The sequence below is a fragment of the Lepidochelys kempii genome, chromosome 14, assembly GCF_965140265.1.
Source record: "Lepidochelys kempii isolate rLepKem1 chromosome 14, rLepKem1.hap2, whole genome shotgun sequence".
NCBI lineage: Eukaryota > Metazoa > Chordata > Testudines > Cheloniidae > Lepidochelys > Lepidochelys kempii.
In genome coordinates, this window is record NC_133269.1 from 13,185,352 (window position 1) to 13,211,255 (window position 25,904).

The 25,904-nt window shown below is 40.8% G+C and overlaps 2 protein-coding genes across 9 annotated transcripts in view; one reads left to right on the plus strand and one right to left on the minus strand.

Moving 5' to 3' along the window:
- Nucleotides 1-5,703, plus strand: part of LOC140897993 (ankyrin repeat domain-containing protein 40-like) — a 27,130-nt gene extending 21,427 nt beyond the window's left edge. Inside the window, exon 8 of one of the 2 annotated variants that reach the window (XR_012154900.1) lies at nucleotides 119-5,703. The gene's annotated coding sequence lies outside the window, so the exon portion shown is untranslated. The remainder of the gene's footprint in view (nucleotides 1-118) is intronic. The other variant, XR_012154901.1, reaches the window with a different exon arrangement.
- The window catches only part of LUC7L3 (LUC7 like 3 pre-mRNA splicing factor), a 47,502-nt gene that overhangs the window by 9,068 nt on the left and 12,530 nt on the right, over nucleotides 1-25,904 (minus strand). For 3 of the 7 annotated variants that reach the window (XM_073311349.1, XM_073311350.1, XM_073311351.1), the window contains exons 2-9: nucleotides 20,009-20,075; nucleotides 17,086-17,125; nucleotides 16,541-16,685; nucleotides 14,744-14,821; nucleotides 14,560-14,664; nucleotides 12,039-12,200; nucleotides 10,210-10,493; nucleotides 7,802-7,962 (exon numbers count right to left, since the gene is read on the minus strand). In XM_073311349.1, the coding sequence (XP_073167450.1) occupies nucleotides 7,802-7,962; nucleotides 10,210-10,493; nucleotides 12,039-12,200; nucleotides 14,560-14,664; nucleotides 14,744-14,821; nucleotides 16,541-16,685; nucleotides 17,086-17,125; nucleotides 20,009-20,075 (1,042 nt within the window). Of the gene's footprint in view, nucleotides 1-7,491; nucleotides 7,593-7,801; nucleotides 7,963-10,209; nucleotides 10,494-12,038; nucleotides 12,201-14,559; nucleotides 14,665-14,743; nucleotides 14,822-15,028; nucleotides 15,375-16,540; nucleotides 16,686-17,085; nucleotides 17,126-20,008; nucleotides 20,076-24,759; nucleotides 24,829-25,904 lie in introns of those variants that run through there. The other 4 variants (XM_073311352.1, XM_073311354.1, XM_073311353.1 and 1 more) reach the window with 4 other exon arrangements.

The window sequence follows — 25,904 nt, forward strand, 5'->3', positions numbered from 1 at the left end:
CTAACTGGAGAAGTCTTTTGATAGTGTTGCATATCTGTCTGCCCTCAGTATTGTAGCTACTCAGGTGGACTGCACTCTAACTGACCTTGTTGAAAAGTCTTCTCTTTGTGCCTTATAGGTATCTCCGATGCACACATAGATCCACTGAGGAACAGAAGTCTTGTTTCCCTGCAGAGGACTAGTAGTCAGTCCAATAATCTGATCTTCTAGCCTATGTAAATATGATAGATCATAATAGCCCTATGGATGTGCAGAGTGTGCAGTTTTTTGGGTTTGGGCAGATAGGAAAGAACTTTTTTGGAAGATATAAACATTAGCCTGTGGTACAAAAGATGAAGCTATACAAAGAACCCCCGTCTTTGAGGACCTGAAGAACAAGAAAATTACATCATAGCTCCTGGAGTTTGCTAATGAGAACTGAGCAAATATTTGTAACAATCTGTAATGAATTTAGCTTCCTTCAGCACCAGTGATAGCTGCAAGCAGATAGTAAAGTAAGTTCCTTCACAGTTATTCAAAATTATCTCACAAAATTTTATTTATTGTTGTGGATAGATCACAAATAGTTCTCTGTAGATTTTTGTAGGCTCCCTGTATGATTTATGTTGATTAGTTATGATTCATCAGGTAAGATCACCTAATATCGGTTGTTTCTTGACTGAATGAATGCACAATTATTTCTGGATGAATATTTGCACTGGCAACTGAAGCTTGCTTTCCAATGTAAATTCTTACCATTAAAACTCAAGTTACCTGATGTTCATGGAAAGCACGCTCTGAATGAAATGTGCTCATTAGTCAATTTTTTTGTAGTAAATAAATGAACTCTGTCGCTAAGCTTGAACATTGGACACATCACTATCACGGATGAATTTTTTTAAAAAAAAATTTGTGAACCAGACCAATGAAAGTAGTGAGCAAATGTTTCAATATCAATCCCTCCTGACAAAGGCTGGTCAGAGAACGGAAGAAGCTCACAAAAATGGAAACAATTTTGTGGAAACTTAAGTTTTTTGACCAACTCCATCTATAACTATTAATTAGCTTAATTTCTTCAATGCAAGTCATAGTTTGGAGGTAAAAAAACTCCTTTGCAAGTAGTTGCATATCAAGAGTTTAGATTAAGCTAACTGTCAACCTATGTTTATGGTAATGTCATGCATTTCAAAGGAACAAGGAAAGGTGTAACTCAGATTTGTTTAACCAAGGAAGAACCAGTTGTCTCAAATTTTAAATATAACTTTTTTCAGAACCTTAGCAACTTTACGGTACAGACATTAGGGAATTGGAAGTCAGGGCTTCTGGGTTCTAGTCCAAACTCTGGCACAGATTTATTTTAGAACACTGAGTAAAAGTCTATCAACTTGTGCCTCGGTTTACCCAGCTTCAAAAACCATTAGTAGCATGGGGCCTTAATTCATGTTTGTAAAGCAATTTGAGATTTCGAGATGAAAGGCACTATGTAAGTATTATTTTCAGGCAACCTTTGCTGCTCACTTTAAAATCCTGACCCACAGTAACTATGAAAACTACTGTAAAGTCACAAAAAAGAGCAAGAATTCAAATGGCAGGAGTCTTAGCATCCAGAACACACACTATGCATGCACACAAAGTACACTAAAGCCATGTCTACACTGAAACCTTTGGTTGATGAAAGCTGTGTTGGCGTACAGCTGCTGAAGTTAGTATATCGCTCCTACGTGTGCATACTTAGTTGCTTGCATCAGTGCTGTGTGTACTCACCAGGAGTGCTTGTGTCAATACAAAGCGTGGTGCACCATCGGTAGGTATTCCACTGTGCCATGTGCCACCATCCAGCACAATGCCTTTTGGGAAATTTTCACAAGGTGTTGTGGAATGAGTCATGCAGGGATCTCTGGGAGCTAGGGGGTCAAGTTCCTAGCATACAACATTTGCCATCCCATAATGCTAACCACATCCCTTAATTTTCACACCTTTAAAAAAAGAAGTCCCACAATCCAACATGGCACTTTTCAGAGTTCACCACCTCTGACAGAATCATCAAGACTGCATAGCTCTGCACTGTGCTCATGAATGTTGCAAATACAGGATGCATGATCCTCTTGTATTTGCAAACCCGCAGGAAGAAACACAACAACGACATGATGATTTCTTCAAGGACAGAGTGCTAAGGGACATAGCAAAAGGTGGCATTCATAGAGCAGCTGCAGACAATGGAGTGTTGCTTCTGGGCCCAAGAAATGAGCACTGAGAGTTGGCATCACATTAACAGTGTCTCTTTTTCTTGCAATTCTGTTGCTTGGACCTTTAAAACTAAATACTGAAGTACCCTATGCATAATGTAATGTAATGTAAGTTTTGCAAAACTGGGGGTGGAGTAGACTATAGAAACATTTTACCTCGCAGCAAAATAAACTTCCCTGCTCTCTGCAGTGAATGCAGAATTCATTCTAGATTTTAGAGTGCATGTATCCCTCTACTGGAAAAACACGCATCACAGCCTTGTTCCACAGTCCTATTCTGTTTATTAATACTATGATGGTTTACTGAACAGATCATTTCTTTCCCTAAATCTAGTATTACACCTCTAAGGTTACCAGGAGCTGAAAAGACTTTGTAGTGCTGGGGAGGAGCTGGTTGTCGTGGTACACGTAGGTACCAATCACTTCGGGAAGGCTAGGAGAGAGGTCCTGGAGGCCAAATTTAAGCTGCTAGGTAAGAAATTGAAGTCCAGGACCTCCATGGTAGCATTCTCTGAAATGCTTCTAGTTCCACATGCAGAGCCGGTTAGACAGGCAGAACTGCAGGGTCTCAATGAGTGGATGAGATGGTATAGGGAGGAGGGGTTTAGATTTATTAGGAACTGGGGAAACTTTTGGGAAAGGGGGAACCTATACAGGAAGGATGGGCTCCACCTAAACCAAAACGGAACCAGATTGCTGGCACTTAAAATTAAAAAGGCCATAGAGCAGTTTTTAAACTAACGGCTGGGGGAAAACCAACGGATGTGGAGAAGCATGCGGTTTGGACAGACACATCCCTTAGGGGAGGATCTATAAATGGAGATTCTCTATGTCCTAGTAAGGAGGAGAGGATGGAAGATGATAAAATAAAGGTAGGATCTGATGAGAAACAGTCAAATGAAAAAAAGTCCCATTCAATTACATTATGTAATGGCAGACAGCTAAAAAGTGACAAGTTTTTAAAGTGCTTATATATGAATGCTAGAAGTCTAAATAATAAGATGGGTGAACTAGAGTGCCTCGTATTAAATGAGGATATTGATATAATAGGCATCACAGAAACTTGGTGGAATGAGGATAATCAATGGGACATAGTAATACCAGGGTACGAAATATATCAGAAGGACAGAACAGGTCATGCTGGTGGGGGAGTGGGACTATATGTGAAAGAAAGCATAGAATCAAATGAAGTAAAAATAGTAAATGAACCACAGAGACTCTATGGATACTAATTCCATGCTCTAATAATAAGAATATAGCAGTAGAGCTATATTACCGACCACCTGACCAGGACAGTGATAGTGACTGTGAAATGCTCAGGGAAAGTAGAGAGGCTATTAAAATAAAAAACTCAATAATAATGGGGGATTTCAACTATCCCCATATTGACTGGGTACATGTCACCTCAGGATGGGATGCAGAGATAAAGTTTCCTGACGCCTTAAAGGACTGCTTCTTGGAGCAGCTAGTCCTGAAATCCACAAGAGGAGAGTCAATTCTTGATTTAGTCCTTAAGTGCCGCACAGGATCTGGTCCAAGAGGTGAATATAGCTGGACCGCTTGGTAACAGTGACCATAATGTAATTAAATTTAACATCCCTGTGGCAGGGAAAACACCACAGCAGCCCAACACTGTAGCATTTCATTTCAGAAAGGAGAACTAAACAAAAATGAGGTTAAAACAGAAATTAAAAGGTACAGCGCCAAAAATGAAATCCCTGCAAGCTGCATGGAAACTTTTTAAAGACACCATAACAGAGGCTCAACTTAAACATGTACCCCAAATTAAAAAACATAGTAAGAGAACCAAAAAAGTGCCACCATGGTTAAACAACAAAGTAAAAAGCAGTGAGAGGCAAAAAGGCATCCTTTAAAAAGTGGAAGCTAAATCCTAGTGAGAAAAATAGAAAGGAGCATAAACTCTGGCAAGTGAAGTGTAAAAATATAATTAGGGAGGCCAAAAATGAATGTGAAGAACAGCTAGCCAAAGACTCAAAAAGTAACAGCAAAAAATTTTTAAATACATCAGAAATAGTAAGCCTGCTAAACCATCAGTGGGGCCACTGGATGATCGAGATGCTAAAGGAGCACTCAAGGACGATACGGCCATTGCGGAGAAACTAAATGAATTTTTTGCATCTGTCTTCATGGCTGAGCATGAGTAAGATTCCAAAACTTGAGTTATTCTTTTTAGGTGACAAATCTGAAGAACAGTCCCAGATTTAAGTATCATTGGAACAAATCAATAAACTAAACAGTAATGAGTCACTAGGACCAGATGGTATTCACCCAAGAGTTCTGAAGGAACTCAAATGTGAAATTGCAGAACTACTAACTAGTTTGTAACCTATCATTTAAACCACTTCTGTACCAAATGACTGGAGGATAGCTAATGTGACGCCAATTTTTAAAAGGGCTCCAGAGGTGATCCCGGCAATTATAGGCTGGTACGCCTGACTTCAGTACTGGGCAAGCTAGTTGAAACTATAGTAAAGAACAAAATTGTCAGATAGATGAACATATCAACATGGTTTCTGTAAAGGGAAATCATGCCTCACCAACCTACCAGAATTCTTTGAGTGGGTCAACAAGCATGTAGACAAGGGGGATCCAGTGGACATAGTATACTCAGATTTTCAGAAAGCCTTTGACAAGCTTCCTCACTAAAGGCTCTTAAGCAAAGTAAACTGTCATGGGATATGAGGGAAGGTCCTCTCATGGATTGGTAACTGGTTAAAAAATAGGAAAACAAAGGGTAGGAATAAAGGGTAAGTTTTCAGAATGGAGAAAGGTAAATAGTGGTGTCCCTCAGGGGTCTGTACTGGACCAGTCCTATTCAATATATTCATAAATGATCTGGAAAAGGGGGTAAACAGTGAGGTGGCAAAATCTGCAAATGATACAAAACTACTCAAGATAGTTAAGTCCCAAGCAGACTGCGAAGAGCTACAAAGGGATCTCTCAAAACTGGGTGACTGGGCAACAAAATGGCAGATGAAATTCAATGTTGATAAATACAGAGTAATGCACATTGGGAAAACATAATCCCAACTATACAGATAAAATTATGGGGTCTAAATTAGCTGTTAACACTCAAGAAAGAGATCTTGGAGTCACTGTGGATAGTTCTCTGAAAACATCCACTCAATGTGCAGTGGCAGTCAAAAACAGAATAGATTGTTGGGAATCATTAAGAAAGGGATAGATAAGATGACAGAAAATATCATATTGCCTTTATATAAATCCATGGTAGGCCCACATCTTGAATACTGTGTGCAGAAGTGGTTGCCCCATCTCAAAAAAGATATATTGGAATTGGAAGCTGCTTCCATATGAGAAGAAATTAATAAGACTGGGACTATTCAGCTTGGAAAAGAGACTACTAAGGGGGGATATGATAGAGGTCTATTAAAATCATGACTGGTGCGGAGAAAGTAAATAAGGCAGTGTTATTTACTCCTTCTCATAACACAAGAACTAGGGGTCCCCAAATTAAATTAATAGGCAACAGATTTAAAACAAACAAAAGGAAGTATTTCTTCACACAACGCACAGTCAACCTGTGGAATTCTTTGCCAGAGGATGTTGTGAAGGCCAAGACTATCCCGGGGTTCAAAAAAGAACTAGATAAATTCATGGAGGATGGGTCCATCAATGGCTATTAGCCAGGATGGGCAGGGATGGTGTCTCTAGCATCTGTTTGCCAGAAACTGGAAATAGACAACAGGGAATGGATCACTTGATGATTACCTGTTCCGTTCATTCCCTCTAGGGCACCTGGCATTGGCCACTGTTGGAAGACAGGATACTGGGCTAGATGGACCTTTGGTCTGACCCAATATAGCCGTCCTTATGTTCTCATGTATGTTCTCAGTCCTGAGGGAAGGAGGTAGTAAGTAGCAAACAAAACGATGACCAGAAGCAAAATTTAACTAAATGAAATCACTACACCCCTATTTATAAAACTATCAAGAAGAATTGTGAAGCTATAAACCTAATTGAGAGCTCAATAATGGAAACAATTTGAGAACTACTGCATCAAGTTATAAGTATGCATACATACACACACAGTATTAGTGAAGGATTAAAGAGGGCTCCTCCAACTGAATACCAAAAGTCTGCTTTATAATCTAGATCAATGAAATAACAAACAGACATATTAGGTGGTAAGAAAGCTACAAGCGGGTATACATTACAGGCCTAGCATGAGATCTAACCACGTACAACAGTGAACAAGCAAGCAGCAAAGCATAAAAGCTTGCAGAGTGCTCACAACTACGCAGAACAGACTGGAGAGGAAACCAAATAATGAAATGCATCACAGTATACATCAGAAAAGTTATACTGGCCTAGAAAAAAGAGTCAGGCAAAAAAACATCTGAAGTGTTATCCATATTTTGAGAACCAATCCACAGAGTCTACTGAAGAAATGGAAAAATTAGAGCAGGGCAAATAGGCTAACGTATAATCCACATTTATATAGCACCTTTCATCCCAGAGGATCTCCAAGTACTTTATAGATATATAGGAATAATTTTACCCACCACTGAAATGAAGCCGTTTCTACTGTGAAACGTGCCAGCCGTTTGAAAGCACACAGCAGCCCAAAACGGTTTAGATCAGGAAGTGTATCCAAATGAAGTTGCAGAGAAAATTAAAAACGGGAATTTAGCGAGGATATGGAATTAACAGCTTTGTATTATGAAAAGTACTATGGATCTTTCATATTCACAAGTGGTCACGACCCGTTTTACATCTTTTATGAATGATGGAACCTCCGGTAGCATAGCACAACCTAACAGCAGACTGTGTTTGAGCACTGAATCAGTACCGATCCACAGGGAAGAGAGCCACCTTCTAAATATTAATTTTATCACTCGACATAGCATGTATTGCCATAAAACAATTCTGAGGAACAATTTGGTGTTTCTTCAAGATCCTCCATATACCAGATCTTGCTTCATTTATGAAACCTGATGGAATCACAACCTAAGATGGTACGGATGCAGGCCAGGATGCCGAAAGCTCTCAGAAGTTAGGGAAAACTAAGGTTATGTTTATTAGACAAAGAAAATTAAGAGGATATGATTGAAGTATACAAAAAATGAAGATGTCATAAGACTGTCCAGCTAAAAAACCCAAAACAAAATACATACCAACGAGAGAAGCTAGTTAAGATTTACAGAAGTGTCCAAGGGTAATAAGGAGAACTCACTTCTAAAGGCAGCAGTAGAAGATGCAATCAAATATATTTAGAGAGTTAGAGTGATGTGTGGGGTTTTCCAAAGCCAAACAGCCAGCAGGTGTCAACGGGCTAAAATCCTTGGGAACTGCACAGTAGTGTCCTTTTCTTTGAGGATTACAACACTAGGTAAGTAAGCAAAACACATTTTGCAAGGAGGCAGGAAGGTATAAAGGGAAAGGGAAGAGTGCCTCAAAATCATGTAGTAGCGACACATACAGGCTGCTTACGAATCTCTAAAGGGATCCTAAGAGATCTTTCAGTCCTTGACTGAAAGTATAGGTCTAGGGGGTAACATCAGTTCTGCACGTCTTAAGATCTCACACAAACTAACCTTTTTCTTTAGATTTCCTGTCTTGTTCTCGATCTCTGCTTTTGCTTCTGTGCTTGTAAGACTTCCGATCTCGACTTTTTGATCGTCTCCTGTCCCGACTGCGAGACCTATGTTTTCTTTCTGACCGATCATGGCTTCTGCTTCTTCGTCGATCTCGACTCCTTACATTTAGAAGTAGTTGAAAGAGAGAAAATATCAGCTGTTGTTTACAACTCAAAATAAAAAATCTTCATTAGTTTGTCACTAGGTTACCATTTTGCTCTAATGCCGGTTTGTAAGAAAAGGTTGAATATTTATGAGGAATACCAAGTCTTTCTTACAAACTCTTTCCTTCCAGGAACATTTGTCAGTACTTCACAAGCTCTCTGTCCACCCTTCTCTGCCTTCTTCCCTTATTCAAACATCCACAGCTATAAGAAATAATTCTCAGGAAAAGCTTTAAAACTGATTTTTAAATCAGAGCTTTAAAAATATTAATACTTAAACTTTATGATGGAAATGTATGTCAATTATCATGCTTACAACATCAACATATATAAAATCATGGTGTTTTCATCCACTTCCAATATGGAGGTGAGTTTTAATACATAGCAGTTTCTCTTTTGATTCATCCTTTGAAACAGCAAGAATTGTCCACCTCTGGAGAGGTTATATGGGACCTGATAGACAAGCAGTTTGATCCAGAGTGATGATTCCTAGAGCTTCCTCTAACTCAGGCCTGCACAATTTGTAGAGCGGCGAGGGCCATATTACTCCAAAGAAAACAGCTGAGGGCTGAAATCCCCCCCTCCCCGTGGAAACAACCCCCCCCTTCCCCAGCGCCGCTCGCTCCGTGGAAACAACCCCTGCCCCGCTGCCAGCTCACCTGCCCCCTGCCGCCTCGTCATCCCCCCTCCCGCCCGGCTCGCCTACTCACCCCCTGCGGGCCAGTGAGCCCACGCAGGCCAAATGCAGCCCATATGTTGTGCAGGTCTGCTCTAACTGATTTCACATTTTTAGAACAACTAAGTCATATTCTGTTCAATGGTTTGAATGCACCTCCTGTTTTGGCTCACTTATTGTTTAATTTTTAATGGTACAAAATTAGATTTTTATTTTTAAAATCTGTATTTTGTGTTGGATATGAATTATAATAAAGTATTTTCTGGGGTTGAATGAGATTGATATCAGCCTATTCCATTATAGGGTTAGCAGTTTCTGATCACCTGAGATGTAAATCAGAGAGGAAGCATGGTTCAGTAGTTATGGTGTAGCCCAGGACTGCGGGGGTGGGGTGGGAAATGGAGAGGGGGGACTTAGGTTCTATGCTATGCTCTACTACAAACTTCCTGTATGACTGCAAGCAAGTCATGTATCTTCTGTGTACATCAGTTTCCCATCTGTAAAAGGGAGATAATGGTACTTCCTTATGTTCCAAAACTACGAATACAGAGAAACTTAAGTGTTTTCATAAATAAGGCTAAACGTTTTGCAGTTATATACCACTAAAGGGTTGCAAAACTTTAGGAATGTCTACACTTAAGTGGTATGTAGATTACACCTGCTGCATGCCCAGCTAGCATGGGTATAAACAGTAGTGTAGATAGTGAGGCATGGTTGAGTCAAGTAGAGCACCCTACACATCTGAACCTGAGGATATATATCATACATGGTGGCTTTTTGCATGCCCAAGTAGTGCTTCCTACATCTACACTGCTATTTTTAGCAGTGTAGTGTCTCACTGCCAGAGGCTCTCTCTGCCGCAGCAAAAGGCTCTGGCAGGAGAGAGGCAGTGGAGAAAAGCTCCAGCACCCTTCCACTGCCACACAGCTACAAATCAGTGACAAGTGTGGACGCAGCCTGCCTTTCACTTTGGTGTGTAGCGCCTGTAATCTTCACACCACCGTAAGTGTACATAAGGCTTTTGTTGCATCAGTAGGCTGAGTACATTACACACAAGGGGCTCTTTGTGTTTCTTCATTCTCTCTCAAGCTCCCTTTGTGCTACTCTCTCATATCCCTCTATTTCAAACAGTCATGCAACACAACCCCACGCCAGGGGCTCAGTACACCTCTCCCCCCCACCAATTCCTCTCTGCTCATACCTTTATCCCACATTCTTTCCCCATACTAGGGCTTCTGTGTGCCCCCATTCTTCATACAATTCTTATTTCTTTTCTGTCAGTACAGGAGATGTCTAGAACATTCCCTGAATTTTTTGGATCAACTGGATGTGGTATTCAAAAGTTGTTACATACAGCAAAACAGAGAAATGCAATCAAGTTAGCATAGGTCCTTGCCTTGATCGGCCAACAAAATTCTTGACAGCAACCATTCCTTTACAGGTGGAAGCCTGAAATCATATAGTTTAGAGGTTCTCATATGCATGGAATGCAATTATAAATTCACTGAAGTCCCTAATTAAGGTACCTGCTTCGCCTCCTCTCTCTGCTTCTTGATCTTTTGTGGTCCCGTGACCGGCTGCATCTTCTGTCAGATGTTCTGCTTGAATGTCTGCTACGGGAACGACTCCTCTTACGTCTTTCTCTGTCACGTGCCCTCTCTTTTTCCTTTTCTTCTTCCTCACGTCGTCTCTTCCTTTCCCTCTCTTCTCTTTCACGCTCCCTTTCTTTTTCTCTCTCTTCTCGCTCTTGTTTCTCTTTTTTTAACTTGTCATCACGTTCAGGTTCTTCGGTTCTTTTTCTTAACTTTTCCTTACAAAAAGTAAGTGTTGACAGCAAGGATTTAATGAAGATAAAATTTATTCAGAGGAAATTATTCAGCATCACTAAACCGCTATAAAAGGACGAGGAGGCATATTAGATTTCAATGGGTTACACGTGATTGTCAAACCAAAGCACAACCTGCCTAATAGCACTTAAGTCAGCTGGACAAGTCCTTTATTCATCAGGGTAGTTCATTCACTTGGGCAGTACCTAATATTTAACATTAAAAAAAAAGACTTGGGGACCCCACAAAGTAGGCCTTGCAGAAAGAAAGAAAATTTTCTGAATTCCAAACAAAAATAAACTCTCAACTAACTAAAGTTGGATACATCCCATATTTCAGGCTCCAGCTGAGTGGTACTTTTAAGTTTCTCCAGGATGATGCTAAACTCTGTTGGGAGTTCATAAATTCAGAGTTCCGTTGCAGTAGAGTTTAGCTTCAGTTCTTAAAACGAAAAAGAGTACTTGTGACACCTTAGAGATCCATCCAATGAAATGAGCTGTAGCTCACGAAAGCTTATGCTCAAATAAATTGGTTAGTCTCTAAGGTGCCACAAGTACTCCTTTTCTTTCTGCGAATACAGACTAATACGGCTGCTACTCTGAAACCTTCAGTTCTCAGGAGCCTAACACCAACTCAAGGCTACCATTCCATGGTGCATCCCCAATTGCTTGGCATAATATTGATTTCCAGTGTCTGATAACACCCTGCTAATATCAGGAGTTCTATGTTCGTATGTGATTAACATATTTCCATTAAAGTAAAAACACACAAACAGGTATCCTTGTAAACTGGATATTGTACATAGAAAATTGTTAGGTATGAAAACTCCATTCTTGTAGTTATTTTATATCACTCCAAATGTTTCATTATAGTGCGTCCCTGAGTAGACGTAAGATATTTTTGCAGTGATATCTCATGTATTTAAAAAGAGCTTGCTGGTCACACCCTTCTGTTCTGTCTATAGGGAAGAACCATAGGCAACTGTCTGCGGGCTGTCATAAAAGAATGAACACAAAATATTTTAATTAACTTATTCCAGCGACTACTTTAACCAATATATTTGTAATATTCTGGATACTGCACACTGGGATATAGCAGTGTGAACCAGGAAATATACCAAGAGCATTTCATACACACACAAAAAAAAAATCATAAAAAAGTTAATTGAAACCATGTTGTGTTAAATACCTTCAGCAGCCTGGTTAGCGGGGGAATTCAGCACAAAAATCCAGACAATTTGAATTTCATTTTTTGTTTTGTACTTTAGGTAAAATTTTCAAAAGCACATAAGTGATGTAGGAGTCTGAGTCCCATTTTCAAAAGGGACCTAGGCACTTTGGAGCCTAAGTGCCACTGCTAAAATTACCTTTCACCTTTAAATAATTCAAAGCTGGCAATGCTTGGCTGCCAAAAAATGGATTTTGAGAACCTGAGTTTATGTATGTAAGCATTCTGCTAATGATTTGATTCTTAAATAGTTTATATAGAAAGAATTTCAGTTTACCTTTAATTACAGAAGTTATACTCACTTTTAATTCTTCTACAGTAGCTTTAATTTTGGCATAACCCATGTGCTGTTTTCCCATCAAGTGGTCATCCACCCTGGACTGTGCATCTCCTACTATTAAAAAGGCTCCACAGACTTCACAAACTTCCATTTGCTTTTCTTGAGCTGCAAAGCTCTCAATTGTCTGGAAGAGAAGGTAGTGGTTAGAGCAGAGAACAACAGAAAAGTTTTAACCTGGAGCCAGTTAAGGCACTTACTACTTCTTACTTTATCAACTGTTCTTCAGTGTTGTGAAATTACGAATTTCAACTTTAAAAAAGAGCTTATAATTACTTGCTTTAACTTGGCGCTATTATGAAGTAGCCTACACATTATGCCTAGTATGAAAAATAACTCAAAAGAAAACAAATTCTCACAGACTGCAAGACTTACCATGCTAACTCAATGCAGATGAGTATTTAGAATCATACTAGGTTTTGAAAAGACTTCCATAAACTCCTGAATTATAGCTTTCTTGAACTACGCTATGGTTTTATAGGATGGCAACCTCTCTGACTTCTGCATACAAGACCATTAGAATTAAAGAAAGTGATTTAGGAACTAGTGTAAATGCAACATCACACAAGGAAGACTTAAGAAAAATTAACTGCTTTTGTTGTTTTCAAATACAAGCTGGAGGGAATATCTCCTCTAATTTCTTTCTGGTGCTAGAACTGCTTCTAATCAGGTCCAGCTTTAAACATGTGAGCTTCCAGGAATCAAGTAGTTTAGTAGCTCAGAAGATAATCTGTTGCTTTTCTCTGAAATTATCTATTGAGATAAACTCCCTGTCATGGGGGAGATTTAAAGAAGAGAAGCTGCTGACAGCCAAGAACCTACAGATCCTTGAACAGACTCTGGTTTACTAATCGTTGCTAGCAAGAAAGTTCTCAGTTATGGAGAGTTAAGTGTCTTCACCACAATAAAGGTTGTAGCCACATTTCCATTTCAAGCAGGATTTCTGACTTTCTCAAAATCTTTAATATGCTTTGTGTCCCATTGGAGGGGTGCAAAAGGACTAGTGGGGTAAGGGAGGGTCAGAGGTGACAATGGATAGATGTCAAACTTTAATTACCGTGTATACTTGTTCATAAGCCGAATATTTTTGGTAAAAACATGACGCATCAAAGAGCGGGGGTCGACTTATAAATGGGTCTACACCAAAATTTGATGATTTTAAACTCTATGAAATCATTGAATTGAATATCTAATACATTGTCGTTTTGTTTACCTAGAACATCTGCAGGCATGGAGCCCCGCAGTTCCCTGTGGCCGTGGTTTGCCATTCCCAGCCAATGGGAGCTGCGGGGCTCCGTGCCTACAAATACTCCAGGTAAACAAAACATCCCGACCCGCCAGCAGGTTACCCCGACAGGCCAGGAGCCAAAGTTTGCCAACTCCTGAAATACAGGGTCAGCTTATGAAAGGGTCATACAGCTTTTACCATTTTTACTTATCCATCTTGGGGGGGGGGGTCGCCTTATATATTAAAAAAACAAAGTCTCTAAACTTTTATGGTTGAGAAGAAACACTCTGGCCATGTTTTGAAGGTTAACTGATTCAGTGATGTCTGACTGATTTTTCACAGTGCCAGCACGATAGCTATGAGAGGTGAATTGCTTCATTCATTTCAGTGGGTGCCAACTCAAATGGCCAATGATAGTTTAAAATGTTTGTATTGTAAATTATTTCACCGCTCCTTGATGCATGCAGGAAACAAAGGAAGCATCATATTATGAAGATCTCAACTAGTGTTGCTTAAAATGTGTGATGCACCACCCCATGTGGGGGTACAGAAGAAGGTGACTAGCTCACTAGCCTATCAACAATACATGATCAAGTTGAAGATGGATGCAAGTGTTTTCATTTTTCTGAAGAGGGCTTGAAAATATTCTCAAATTTAAGATGTTTTGGCTCAAGCAATGCTTAGATGGAGAGGTTTAAAAGTTAAGAAACTTTTTTAGAGACTTTTAGAAACTTGGCAAAAAAAATTAACACTTCATTTTCTGAGGTCTTGCCTTTTTACATTTTCCAATTTAGTTTTCGTTTCAGGATTTTACATTGACTTCGAATAAGTTTCCTGACTTTCTAATTTTTTAGCTATATAAGCATCTTTGATATTTCATCTTCTGTAAATTACCAACACATATTCATAAATTCCCAATTCCAACTTAGTTTTGGCAAAGAACACTAATCTAAATGAGTTTACAATTTAAATCCAAGATTTATTTATCTCACAAAGTACATGATATTGAGTAAGACTAACTGGAGTTTTAAATTAATGAATGTATTGTGTGAAATACAGGCTGGCCTCTCATAAGGAGTAGTATTTAAGCCTGTTAAATTTGAATGTGAGAAACAGAAATTTTACAAGAAAGCAGTAACTGGATTGTTGTAACTTTTAAAACCTCTGATTACATAAGTGGCAAGCCTATTTGGTCAGGTTCTGCTTTTGCACTGAGCCTTGAAATAACCCTAACAGAGCCCACACAGCTTTTACTTACTGAAGTTGTAGATCTCAGCAACTCTCTCTCTTCTTTTAACTGTTCAACAAGTTTCATCATTCCTTGCGCCTCTTCCACCTTTCCTTCAGAACCCAATTCTTCAATCTAAAGGAGAATAAAAACCCTGTCAGGGTCTTTTAATCTGAGCATTTGATTAATAGTTGTGTTAGAAGGTGACTTTTACCTGTTGTAGAAGTACATCGATTTTGTCAGTTAAGACCTGAATCTTCTCTTCGTTTTTACCAGTAGGTCCAGCTGCCTGCTAAATATTAAAAAAAAAAAAAAAAAATTCAGTCACTAATCAAAGGATTAAGAATGGGTGTTTTTAAGAAACTACACACCTATTAATATTTTTCTCTAGAATTACATACTTGATATCAGATAAATAAGTAGATCCAAGTACAAAGTAGTCCAAGTGCTGCAACATGTTGTACTATCACTTTGTGGGAGGAAAAGGAAATTTATTCACCTTTAATCCTGTTTCTCTGAAGGCATCACACACCATTGTAACTCCTGAGTTTTAATTTGATAGCACGAGAATGGCAGAATACCCTTTACTCTTAACATTTGACCCCTGAGAACAGCAACAGCAGGGTGGAGCATGAGCTAAGCCCCTGGCTGACAGCCATATACCACCCTCTGCAGAGAATGTCTTTCAAATGCTTCTTACTCTGCATATTTTTATTTAGGGGAATCTCATGAACAGTACAGCAGGGGTTCAGGATCCCCTAGGGCGTCATGAGGTTATTATGGGAGTGTGTGTGAGCTGTCAGCCTCCACCCTAAGCCCCGCTTTGCATCCAGCATTTATAACAGTGTTAACTATATAAAAAAGTGTTTTTAATTTATAACCGGGGCGGGGGGGGTCGCACTCAGAGGCTTGCTATGTGAAAGGGGTAACCAGTAAAAAAAGGTTTGAGAACCACTGCAGTACAGCTTCCAGGAAGGTGGACTGAGAAGTTCTAACCAAACTATTCCCCCAAAATAAGCATCAAATCTAGATGCCAGGTTCAGAGAACAGTGCTGAATCAATGTGTGACCAGAACTCCAGTTAGCAGCCCTACACATTTCTTGTGGCATGCTACTGACACTGCCTTGAGCCTAGTAGAGAATGTCCCAAGCCACTTAGTTACTGTTAGCCTAGCTAATGTAAAACAAAAACAATGTAAAACAGAGGGTAATCCACTAAGACATAAGTTGAATGGCAATGGCATTCCCTTTACACTGATTCCCCAAAGCTATAAAAAAGCCTAAGGACATGTCTACAGAACAAAGGCAAGACAGTGACAGTGCTCAGATACGTCAGTCGCATAGATGCTTGCTACAGCAACAAAGGGGTTTCTCCATTGTTGTAGTAAATCTGTCCCCAAGAGGCAGCAGTTAGGTTGACAGAAAAATTCTACCTAGCTGCATCTACGGTGGAGGCTGGGTCGACCTAATGTTGCACAGGGCACGAAATTTTTCAAAGCCATGAACAATGTAGTTAGGTCAACTAAGTTTTAGGTGTAGACCAGGCCTAACTGATTTTCGAAACGCCCTGTCCGAATAGGAATGCAAATCTCCTCTGACACCCAGAGTACTGAATTTGGCTTCCCTTGGTTGAGAATAATATTTTGTGAAGAACATTAGGAAATTAACGGTCTTATCAAAGTAGAACTCAGACTTCACTTTTGGTATTAATTTAGAAGGATGCAGGATGACTGTCTCTCTGGAATACAGTGAAAGAAGGATCACCCATTAAAATCTGCAATCCACCCTTGTTGTTACAAGTTCAATTAAAAATGCTATTTTTAACAGGAAGAGCCTTCCATTAGGCAAGTCCATCATCCTTGTAAAGTAACAACTACCGTGCTAATTAGTTATTTAACTACATAGAAGAAACCAAAAGGAACAGAGGAAAAGTGTGTGTTTAGTGAACATCCCACATTCGGAGTTCACTGTGAAGAACAATTCTTTGCTTCAATATAGGCTTTTGTACTTACACCTGATGACTGCTGGTTCTGTGACAGTGCCAAACGAGCATGCCCTCTTCGAATCCTCCGTTCTACCTCTGCAAGTAAGCTCTGTAAATACCGCAGGAAGTCTCTTTCATAGCCCACTTTCATAAAACGAGAGCTCTTCTCATATCTGATAAAAATACACAAAGTTTTTTACTGAATGATCATGTGCCATTCTGTAATATAGAGGTGTGACAAACATGTAAAAACTGCTACGCTTTAACAGCTCCAGCACAAATTTCCACTTTGCAAATTATACTGGGGCTGCCTCAGAGAAGGGGAATGGACTAGATGACCTCAAAGTCCCTTCAAGCCCTGCATTTCTATGATTAATTTTTGAATTACTTTGTGATTTTTTTAAATTACTTTTCATAAAGAAACGGACAATGAAAAGTACAAGGTAAATGATTTACAGCTTATATATGAAGCTACTCTTAAATTATCTTCTTCTTGTCTGGTTTTATGAACGCCAATTTGAACAAATTTATAATTGCTGCATTAACTTATGCTAAAACAATTTAAATACTCACTGTTTACGCAGATTTTCATCATGAATTTTTTCACATGGACCTAAAAATAAAGGAAGGCAAGGCTGAGTGCACGCTCTGGGAAGCCACACAAACTCCTGAAGAGTTAGTCAGCATGCTTTTGGTGCTAGGTTCACAAAAAGACTTAGGCACCTAACTGCCACTCTAGTACATAAATTCCAGAATCAGACTCCACTGGAATTCATAAAACCCTCACTCAGCTGCCACCAAAATCTGTAGGCGCCAAATTACTGGGCCAGAAAGAGACAGAAAAAGCGTACACAAGCATGAAAATGATTCTGTAGTCTGGTGGCTACAAAATTCACCTGGGAGGTGGGAAACCCAGGGTCCAGTCCTCCTGCTTCCATGAATTTCCTGTTTATCCACAGTGGAACAGTTTCACAGTACAGACTAAGAAATCACCACATTGGAATACCAGAGCTCAGTGGTTAGGCATTCACCTGAGAAGTGGCAGATCCCCTGTTCAAATACCTTCTCCCACTCAGGCCAAGGGAGGACTTGAAGGAAGGATCTCCCACATCCCAGGTAAGTGTCCTAAATGTTGGGCTAGAAGTATGAGGGAGGTCCTCCTGACCTTCTTGCAAAAACAGCATAGAGAGGGTTTGTAGCTGAGAATCCCAAGCAGAGGGAGGCATCTCTCTCTAGCCAGGACTAAGGCATAGTACTCCCTGAGAGGGATAGGTCTTAGGACACACCCTTTACCTTAAAAAGAAAAGGAGTACTTGTGGCACCTTAGAGACTAACAAATTTATTTGAGCATAAGTTTTCATGAGCTACAGCTCACTTCATCGGATGCATGCAGTAGAAAATACAGTGGGGAGATTTTATATACGCAGAGAACATGAAACAATGAGTGTTACCATACACTGTAACAAGAGCGATCAGGTAAGGTCAGCTATTACCAGCAGGAGAGGGGAAAAAACAAAACAAAAAAACCCACAACCTTTTGTAGTGATAATCAAAATGGGCCATTTCCAGCCGTTGACAAGAACGTGTGAGGAACGGGGGGAGGGGTGCGGGGGGGAGAGAGGGGGGGGAGAGAGAGAGAAGGGGCAGAGAATAAACATAGGGAAATAGTTTTACTTTGTGTAATGACACATCCACTCCATTCCCAGTCTTTATTCAAACCTAAGTTAATTGTGTCCAGTTTGCAAATTAATTCCAATTCAGCAGTTCTTGACGTCTGATTTGTGTCCAATTATTCTTTTACGTAGAGACTGTCCAGTTGTTTCATGTTGTCTGCGTATATAAAATCTCCCCACTGTATTTTCTACTGCATGCATCCGATGAAGTGAGCTGTAGCTCGTGAAAGCTTATGCACAAATAAATTTGTTAGTCTCTAAGGTGCCACAAGTACTCCTTTTCTTTTCTCGTTACAGTGTGTATGGTACCCATTGTTTCATGTTCTCTGTGTATATAAATCTCCCCACTGTATTTTCCACTGAATACATCCGATGAAGTGAGCTGTAGCTCACAAAAGCTTATGCTCAAATAAATTTGTTACTCTCTAAGGTGCCACAAGTACTCCTTTTTTTTCTGTTGTGGTGTGGCCATTACTAGAGATTTGTAACCATTGTAGCCCATTCTGCATGATCCTCTGCTAATCTCTTTGTGGATGAATAGTCCTTTTGATCCACCCAGGACACCACATCATCCACCCAGGATCTTCTTTTTCTGCCATCCACTTTACTTTCCAGTGCCCATAAACATGCACTGCCCACTGAACTTCTGAAAATGTACCCTGCAAATCTAATCTTTCTTTTCATAAAATCTGACTAGATTTTGCCAAGTTCCAATAATCATAGAATCATAGAATATCAGGGTTGGAAGGGACCCCTGAAGGTCATCTAGTCCAACCCCCTGCTCGAAGCAGGACCAATTCCCAGTTAAATCATCCCAGCCAGGGCTTTGTCAAGCCTGACCTTAAAAACCTCTAAGGAAGGAGATTCTACCACCTCCCTAGGTAACGCATTCCAGTGTTTCACCACCCTCTTAGTGAAAAAGTTTTTCCTAATATCCAATCTAAACCTCCCCCACTGCAACTTGAGACCATTACTCCTCGTTCTGTCATCTGCTACCATTGAGAACAGTCTAGAGCCATCCTCTTTGGAACCCCCTTTCAGGTAGTTGAAAGCAGCTATCAAATCCCCCCTCATTCTTCTCTTCTGCAGGCTAAACAATCCCAGCTCCCTCAGCCTCTCCTCATAACTCATGTGTTCTAGACCCCTAATCATTTTTGTTGCCCTTCGCTGGACTCTCTCCAATTTATCCACATCCTTCTTGAAGTGTGGGGCCCAAAACTGGACACAGTACTCCAGATGAGGCCTCACCAATGTCGAATAGAGGGGAACGATCACGTCCCTCGATCTGCTCGCTATGCCCCTACTTATACATCCCAAAATGCCATTGGCCTTCTTGGCAACAAGGGCACACTGCTAACTCATATCCAGCTTCTCGTCCACTGTCACCCCTAGGTCCTTTTCCGCAGAACTGCTGCCTAGCCATTCGGCCCCTAGTCTGTAGCGGTGCATTGGATTCTTCCATCCTAAGTGCAGGACCCTGCACTTATCCTTATTGAATCTCATCAGATTTCTTTTGGCCCAATCCTCCAATTTGGCCCAATCCTCCAATTAATCTCCAATACTTTTTCATTGGTTATGCAGTCTATCCATGATATTATATCAACATTGCTATTGCTGAAATCAAGTTACTGGCAGACCTGAAAAAACTAGTTTTACAACGTGTTGACAGAATATACACTAAAGAAAATGAATATCCCATGTCACAGATAGAAGGTCAATTGTAACTACTAATCTGGAAGCAGAAGGGAGTTATCAGGTGACATCTTAAATTTCATTTTAATGACAGTGAATGACACGCCCCCCCCGCACAAACGAACACTTACCTAAGTCAGAACGGGTATTTGTAAATAATTCAGCTGGACAAAACCCACAAAGGTAGTATTTACAAACCTAAGAGAGAGAGAAAACAAATTAACTATTTTTCTTCTTATTTGGACTAGTTTAATTAATTACATCATATGTTCATTCTAAGGTAAAAAGCGAAACTTCCTTCTATACTTATTTCTATGCAGTCTACAAAGTTTCTTGGAACACAGAATGCACACAGACATGTGCTACTTGGCTACAGCAGAGAAGACAGCATGCCTTCCTGACTACCCCATGCACATGGATAAATCCTCTTTTCCATTGCAACACACGGTGTTCCTTTATATTGTTGTTAAATAGTGTGTTCCTGCATCCCAAAATAGCTGTCATAAATAGCCAGCTGACCATACTGGCTACATGCTCCAGACATGCTCTGGCTTGGAGTAGACAGGAGATAGTGGATGTCCTGGGCCTGTGAGGAGAAGAGACTGCACAAGCACAGCTACAGCGCAGAAATGTGGCCATCTACGAGCAGATTGCATGGAGGATACAGAAGGGGTACACAAAAGGGACCAGCACCCGTGTCAAGTGAAAGTAGAGGAACTGCGTCAAGTGTATCAGAATGCCAGGGAGGTTGACAGTCAATCTGATGTCAGTCTGCAGACCTGATGCCTTTACGAAGAGCCGCATGCTATACTTGGTGAAGACCTCCACACCCCCACAGGCTCCTCTAAGAAGCCCAAGTCACAGGCCCCTGGCATGAACAGCAAAGACTAAGAGGATAAGAGACATGTGACTGGGGAGTGGAGGGGGTATGCCTATGCTGTGAGCCAGGACCTGTTTGAGGCTCCCCCACAGTCCAGTCAGTCGAGCATGGGTGAGCCTGATGCAGGGGACGGAATCTCAGGTAAGTGTGTAAATTTATTTCCCATTACAGTGATGTTTGAACCAACTTAACAGGACAGTTATTGACTTTTCATTAATTTACTTGTACTAGAAGAGGTAGTGGTACAACAAAGGAGGTAGCACTTATCTGCTTTTTATTCCTCTGTAGAGTGAGGCAAGGGCAGGGAGGTGTCATGAGAGGCAGTTTATGTATACAGGGACGTCCTTTGAAACCTTCTGAGAGATCTCAATGGGACTTTCATGGAGGTGCTCTGTAATCCTCTTCCAGAAGTTTCTAGGGATGGCAGACTTATTTCTTTCTCCAAAGTACAACACTTTCCCATGCCAGTCAGCGATAACTTCGGCAGGAACTATTGCAGTACTTAGGCTAGCAGCATACTTGACTAGGCGGCTTCAAGATGCCAGCAGCAGCTGTGCTCTCTCTGCCTTTGCTATCCTCAGAAGCGAGGTATCAGCTAAAATCACCACTGCCTGCAGGTGCCAATATATTCATTGTTGTTGCCCTATACTCAGTTTCAGGCAGCTGAGCAATTCCCCCCTGATTTCCCTCACCCCTGGTGGGCTATACTGACCACAGCTGCTGTGAATGGCACTGTGCACAAGCACTCAGAAGCAGAAGTGCCAGTAAGCATATTTTGTTGAAAACTGTAGGGGAGCAAGGGAAGGGAGTTCTGAAGATGACATTTCACTTTTTGTTGTGACTATGTGGACATATGTGTTTTATTTGCAGCTGCTGCAGCAGCAGCCTTGAGGGATTTCCCCTTCACACCTGAACCAAGTAAGGAGGAAAAAGAAGAGGAATCAGGATGATACGTCCAATAACATCCTGCAAGCCAATGCTGCGTCAGACCATGAGCAAAAGGCCCGGAGGGTCAATGCAGCAGACAGCCTGGAGAAGGAAAGAGCAGACAGGAGAAAGGCACAAGGGTCCCTGCAGGAAAAGAAGAGTGAGATGCACAGGACATAATGGGGCTTCTCCAGTAGCAAACACAGATACTGCAAACTCTTGTGGAATCTCAGTTTAACAATCACGGGCTCACCTCCCTTTGCAGTCCATGAAGAACTGCATTATAACACCTACCTACACCCTCCCCCCCGCAACATTCCACATGGCATCGGGGGGCATTAAGGACAACCACAACTTCATCTACAGCAACCGTGGCTTTCACAGGTCAGTGTATGTGCAGGTAAAATGTACATGAATGTTCTTTCTCCTCATTAAGTTCTGTTCCAGTAATATATTAGTTTATGTATCTGCTTTTAAAGTTGCACAGATTTTTTTTTGCATTGGTTTTGTTACTGAATAAAATTCTATTATCTGGAAAACAAGCAAGCTTTTAGTTCACAACATATGCCGCAGAGCGCCTAGCAGCTCTGAGCCCACTTACTTGTTACTGAACTGTGACAACCCACAGGATCAGTGACAGTGTAATAATCATAAATGTGCAACAAGCACAGGAAAATTAATAGGTGCACTGACAGTGGTACAGTCAGATGTACAAGCACCACACAATTTCTTACAGGCCCCAAAACAACACAGCAAAGTAGACCATAGTACATCAGAATGCATTACTGTGGCTCGCTGTTGAAGTGCTCTTTCAAAGCCTTCCTGAGCCACCTAGCACCTCACTGAGCTCTTCCAGTAATCCTTGTGTCTGGCTGATCAAACTCAGAAGACAGACACTCCACCTCTGCCCTTCACCCTGACAGCAACTTTCCCCCTTTGCTTCACGGATATTATGCAGGACACAGTAGGCAGCTATAGCCATTGGGATGTTTTTTCACTGAGATTCAATCTTTGTGAATAAACAACACTAGTGTCCCTTCCATCTACCAAAAGTGCATTCAATGTCATTCTGCACCTGCTGAGCTGATAGTGGAATCCTTCCTTGGTGCTGCCAAGGTGGCGGGTGTATGGCTTCATAAGACAGTGGGTGCAAGGGTAGGTTGGGTCACCCAGGATCCCTACTGACAGGGATCCCTACTGACAGGTAAACAACGACAATAGTAATCTGCTGGTTGGGAAAGGAAGTCCCTGGTTGTAGCTTTCTGAACAGTCTTTAAGTCCTTTAAGTCCTTTCCGTCTTTAAGTCCTGTGTTCTTAAAGACACAAGCATCCCTGACCAGCCAACATTGATGTTGGTGAAACATCCCCAGTGATCCACCAATGCTTGCATAACCACAGAAAGTAGGTTTCAGAGTAGCAGTCGTGTTAGTCTGTATCCGCAAAAAGAAAAGGAGGATTTGTGGCACCTTAGAGACTAATACATTTATTTGAGCATGAGCTTTTGTGAGCTACAGCTCACTTCACTGTAGCTCACAAAAGCTTATGTTCAAATAAATTTTTTAGTCTCTAAGGTGCCAAGAGGGGAGGAGGGATAGCTCAGTGGTTGGAGCATTGGCCTGCTAAGCCCAGGGTTGTGAGTTCAATCCTTGAGGGGGCCATCTAGGGAACTGGGGCAAAAATTGGGGATTGGTCCTGCTCTGAGCAGGGGGTTGGACTAGATGACCTCCTGAGGTCCCTTCCAACCCTGATATTCTATGATTCTATGAAATAAGTACTCCTTTTCTTTTCATAGAAAAGTAGCCCTTTCTGTTGATGTACTCTGTGGGGGATAGGCATGCCATCTATTGCGACACCACACAGTTCAGAGACTCCATTACTGCCAATCCTTTCACTATGTCCTGCACATTGCTCAGAGTCACAGTCCTGCATAGCAGGAGACGACTAATGGCCCTGCACGCTTACATGACAACAACCCCCAGTGGATATTCCAACTCCAAAATGATTTCCCACTGACCAGTAGCAATCCAGCACTGCAATTTTCTACACTACAATCACCACTTGCTTTTCCACTATCAATGAAGCTCTCATTCTGGTGTCCCTGTCCTGGAGGGCTAGAGCAAACTTGGCATACAGATCCAGGAATGTGGTTTTCCATATGCAAAAGTTCTGCAGCCAATGCTAACCACCCCAAGCCTGCATTACTATAGAATCCCAACAGTCAGTGCTTGTTTCTCAAGCCCAGAGGCAGTGCTCTATATTGGCAGCTGCTCTGTGAACACCACCGACTTTGAATTGGTCCTTGCTATGTCCCACAGCTATCTGTCATCCAAAAAATAGTCATATTCCATACTGATTCAGTTCTTCTTATGGCTCTGCAAATACCAAAGGACCGTGTGTCCTATGCTTGCGATGCTTATGACAATAGTGCAGAGCTGTGCAGGTTCCATGCTTCCGTCAGAGATGGTGGACAGTGAGGAAGTCTGTGCAGGTCTGTGGGATTTTTTTTAAAAGGTGCAAAAATTATCGGACATAGATGACATGATGAGATAGAGACAGCTGCATGCTGGGAAGTTAACTCCCTGCTCCCACATACCCCGTGTGACGCATTTCTGTCCCACTGCCAAAACTTCCCAAAAGACAGTGCCAGTGGTGGGTCAAACATTGGGATACCTTTCCACGGTTCACCGCACTATGCAACGCCACATGGAATCCTAGTAAGCATGTACAGCACCAATGCAAGGAGCCAAGTGAGCATGCATACTAATGATATACTAACAGCGGCTTTATGCCAACATAACTTGTGTCGACCAAAGTCTGTAGTGTAGAAGTGGCTTATGTGTAAAGGATATATAGTTACAAATTAACATGTTTTCATGGTTACCAACCAACAAGAATCAACCTTTCTCTAGGGAAATAACTAAAAAGTACAACTGGAAAAAATATTTAAATCAAGATCTCCTTATTAATTTAAGGCACTTTGATCTAATCAACCCACCCTGACTCAAATCCAGCCTACTCCTTTGTGGTAAGTGGATTTTGAGCTGTGGTGGGGGACACTAATATTCAAAAAGTTACCTAGTTTATTATCCAGTTGTTTTTCCAGGCCTCATAGTAATGCCTTTAAAACCTTTATTTAAAGGTGACCTGCAATAAAAAAAGAAAGAAGAAAAAAAAAGTGGCCTTTTACACTTTTTAATATGGAAAAATTAAGGCTGCAAACATTTTTTCTACATCCTCTGACAACAAAAGGTGCTAAAAAAAGCTTGTGTTTTAGATTGGAAATTCAGCTCTTGACTAGGCTGGAAAGTTCTATCTTCTTGCTCCTTGTATAAACTTAAGATTCCTGAAAACCCCTCTTATATTCCATTTCTCCCAGCAAAGAAAGACCATTCTTGATATTTGTAACGTAAAAGACACAAACTTTCAGACTCTTTATACATCATAAAGCAGCAAACAAAAATATCAAGCTCACTCAAATCCTCCTACCCCCACAAAAAGCCCAAAGGTCACCTTAATTAGTTTTTCACTAGAGATTTTACCTCTATCAAAATGACTGCCAATTAACTTGAATTGTTAACACATTTTTAAAAGGCTAGTCTGGACACTCTCCAGATATTTGTTCCAACCTACAAAAATTGTAGTTTGCCTGAGGGGTTATCGTGGGTATTTACTAGGGAACACTAGAAAGTAGCCTTTACAATTTAATTACTTTGAATTAATTGGAAGTCAATTAATTAAAGGTTTCAGAGTAGCAGCCATGTTAGTCTGTAGTCGCAAAAAGAAAAGGAGTACTTGTGGCACCCTTAGAGACTAACAAATTTATTTGAGCATAAGCTTTCGTGAGCTACAGCTCACCTCATTGGATTCGCATCCGATGAAGTGAGCTGTAGCTCACGAAAGCTTATGCTCAAATAAATCTGTTAGTCTCTAAGGTGCCACAAGTACTCCTTTTCTTTTTAATTAATTAAATGTAAATAACTAGTGTTGAGATACTACATACATACTACGATTCCCTGCAAAACACTAAAAGTAACACACTGGACCCTGTTTGCACCCCAAACGTTGTATTTTCACACTTCAAACTCAGTTTAATAGTTGATTTCTAAAATTCTCCCACTTATGTGGAAGACAGAGACTCGCCCATTCCTTTTTACAATTTTTGAAGTAATGAGAAAATACAATTCTTTCACTATAAAATGCATGTCTACTATGAACAGAGA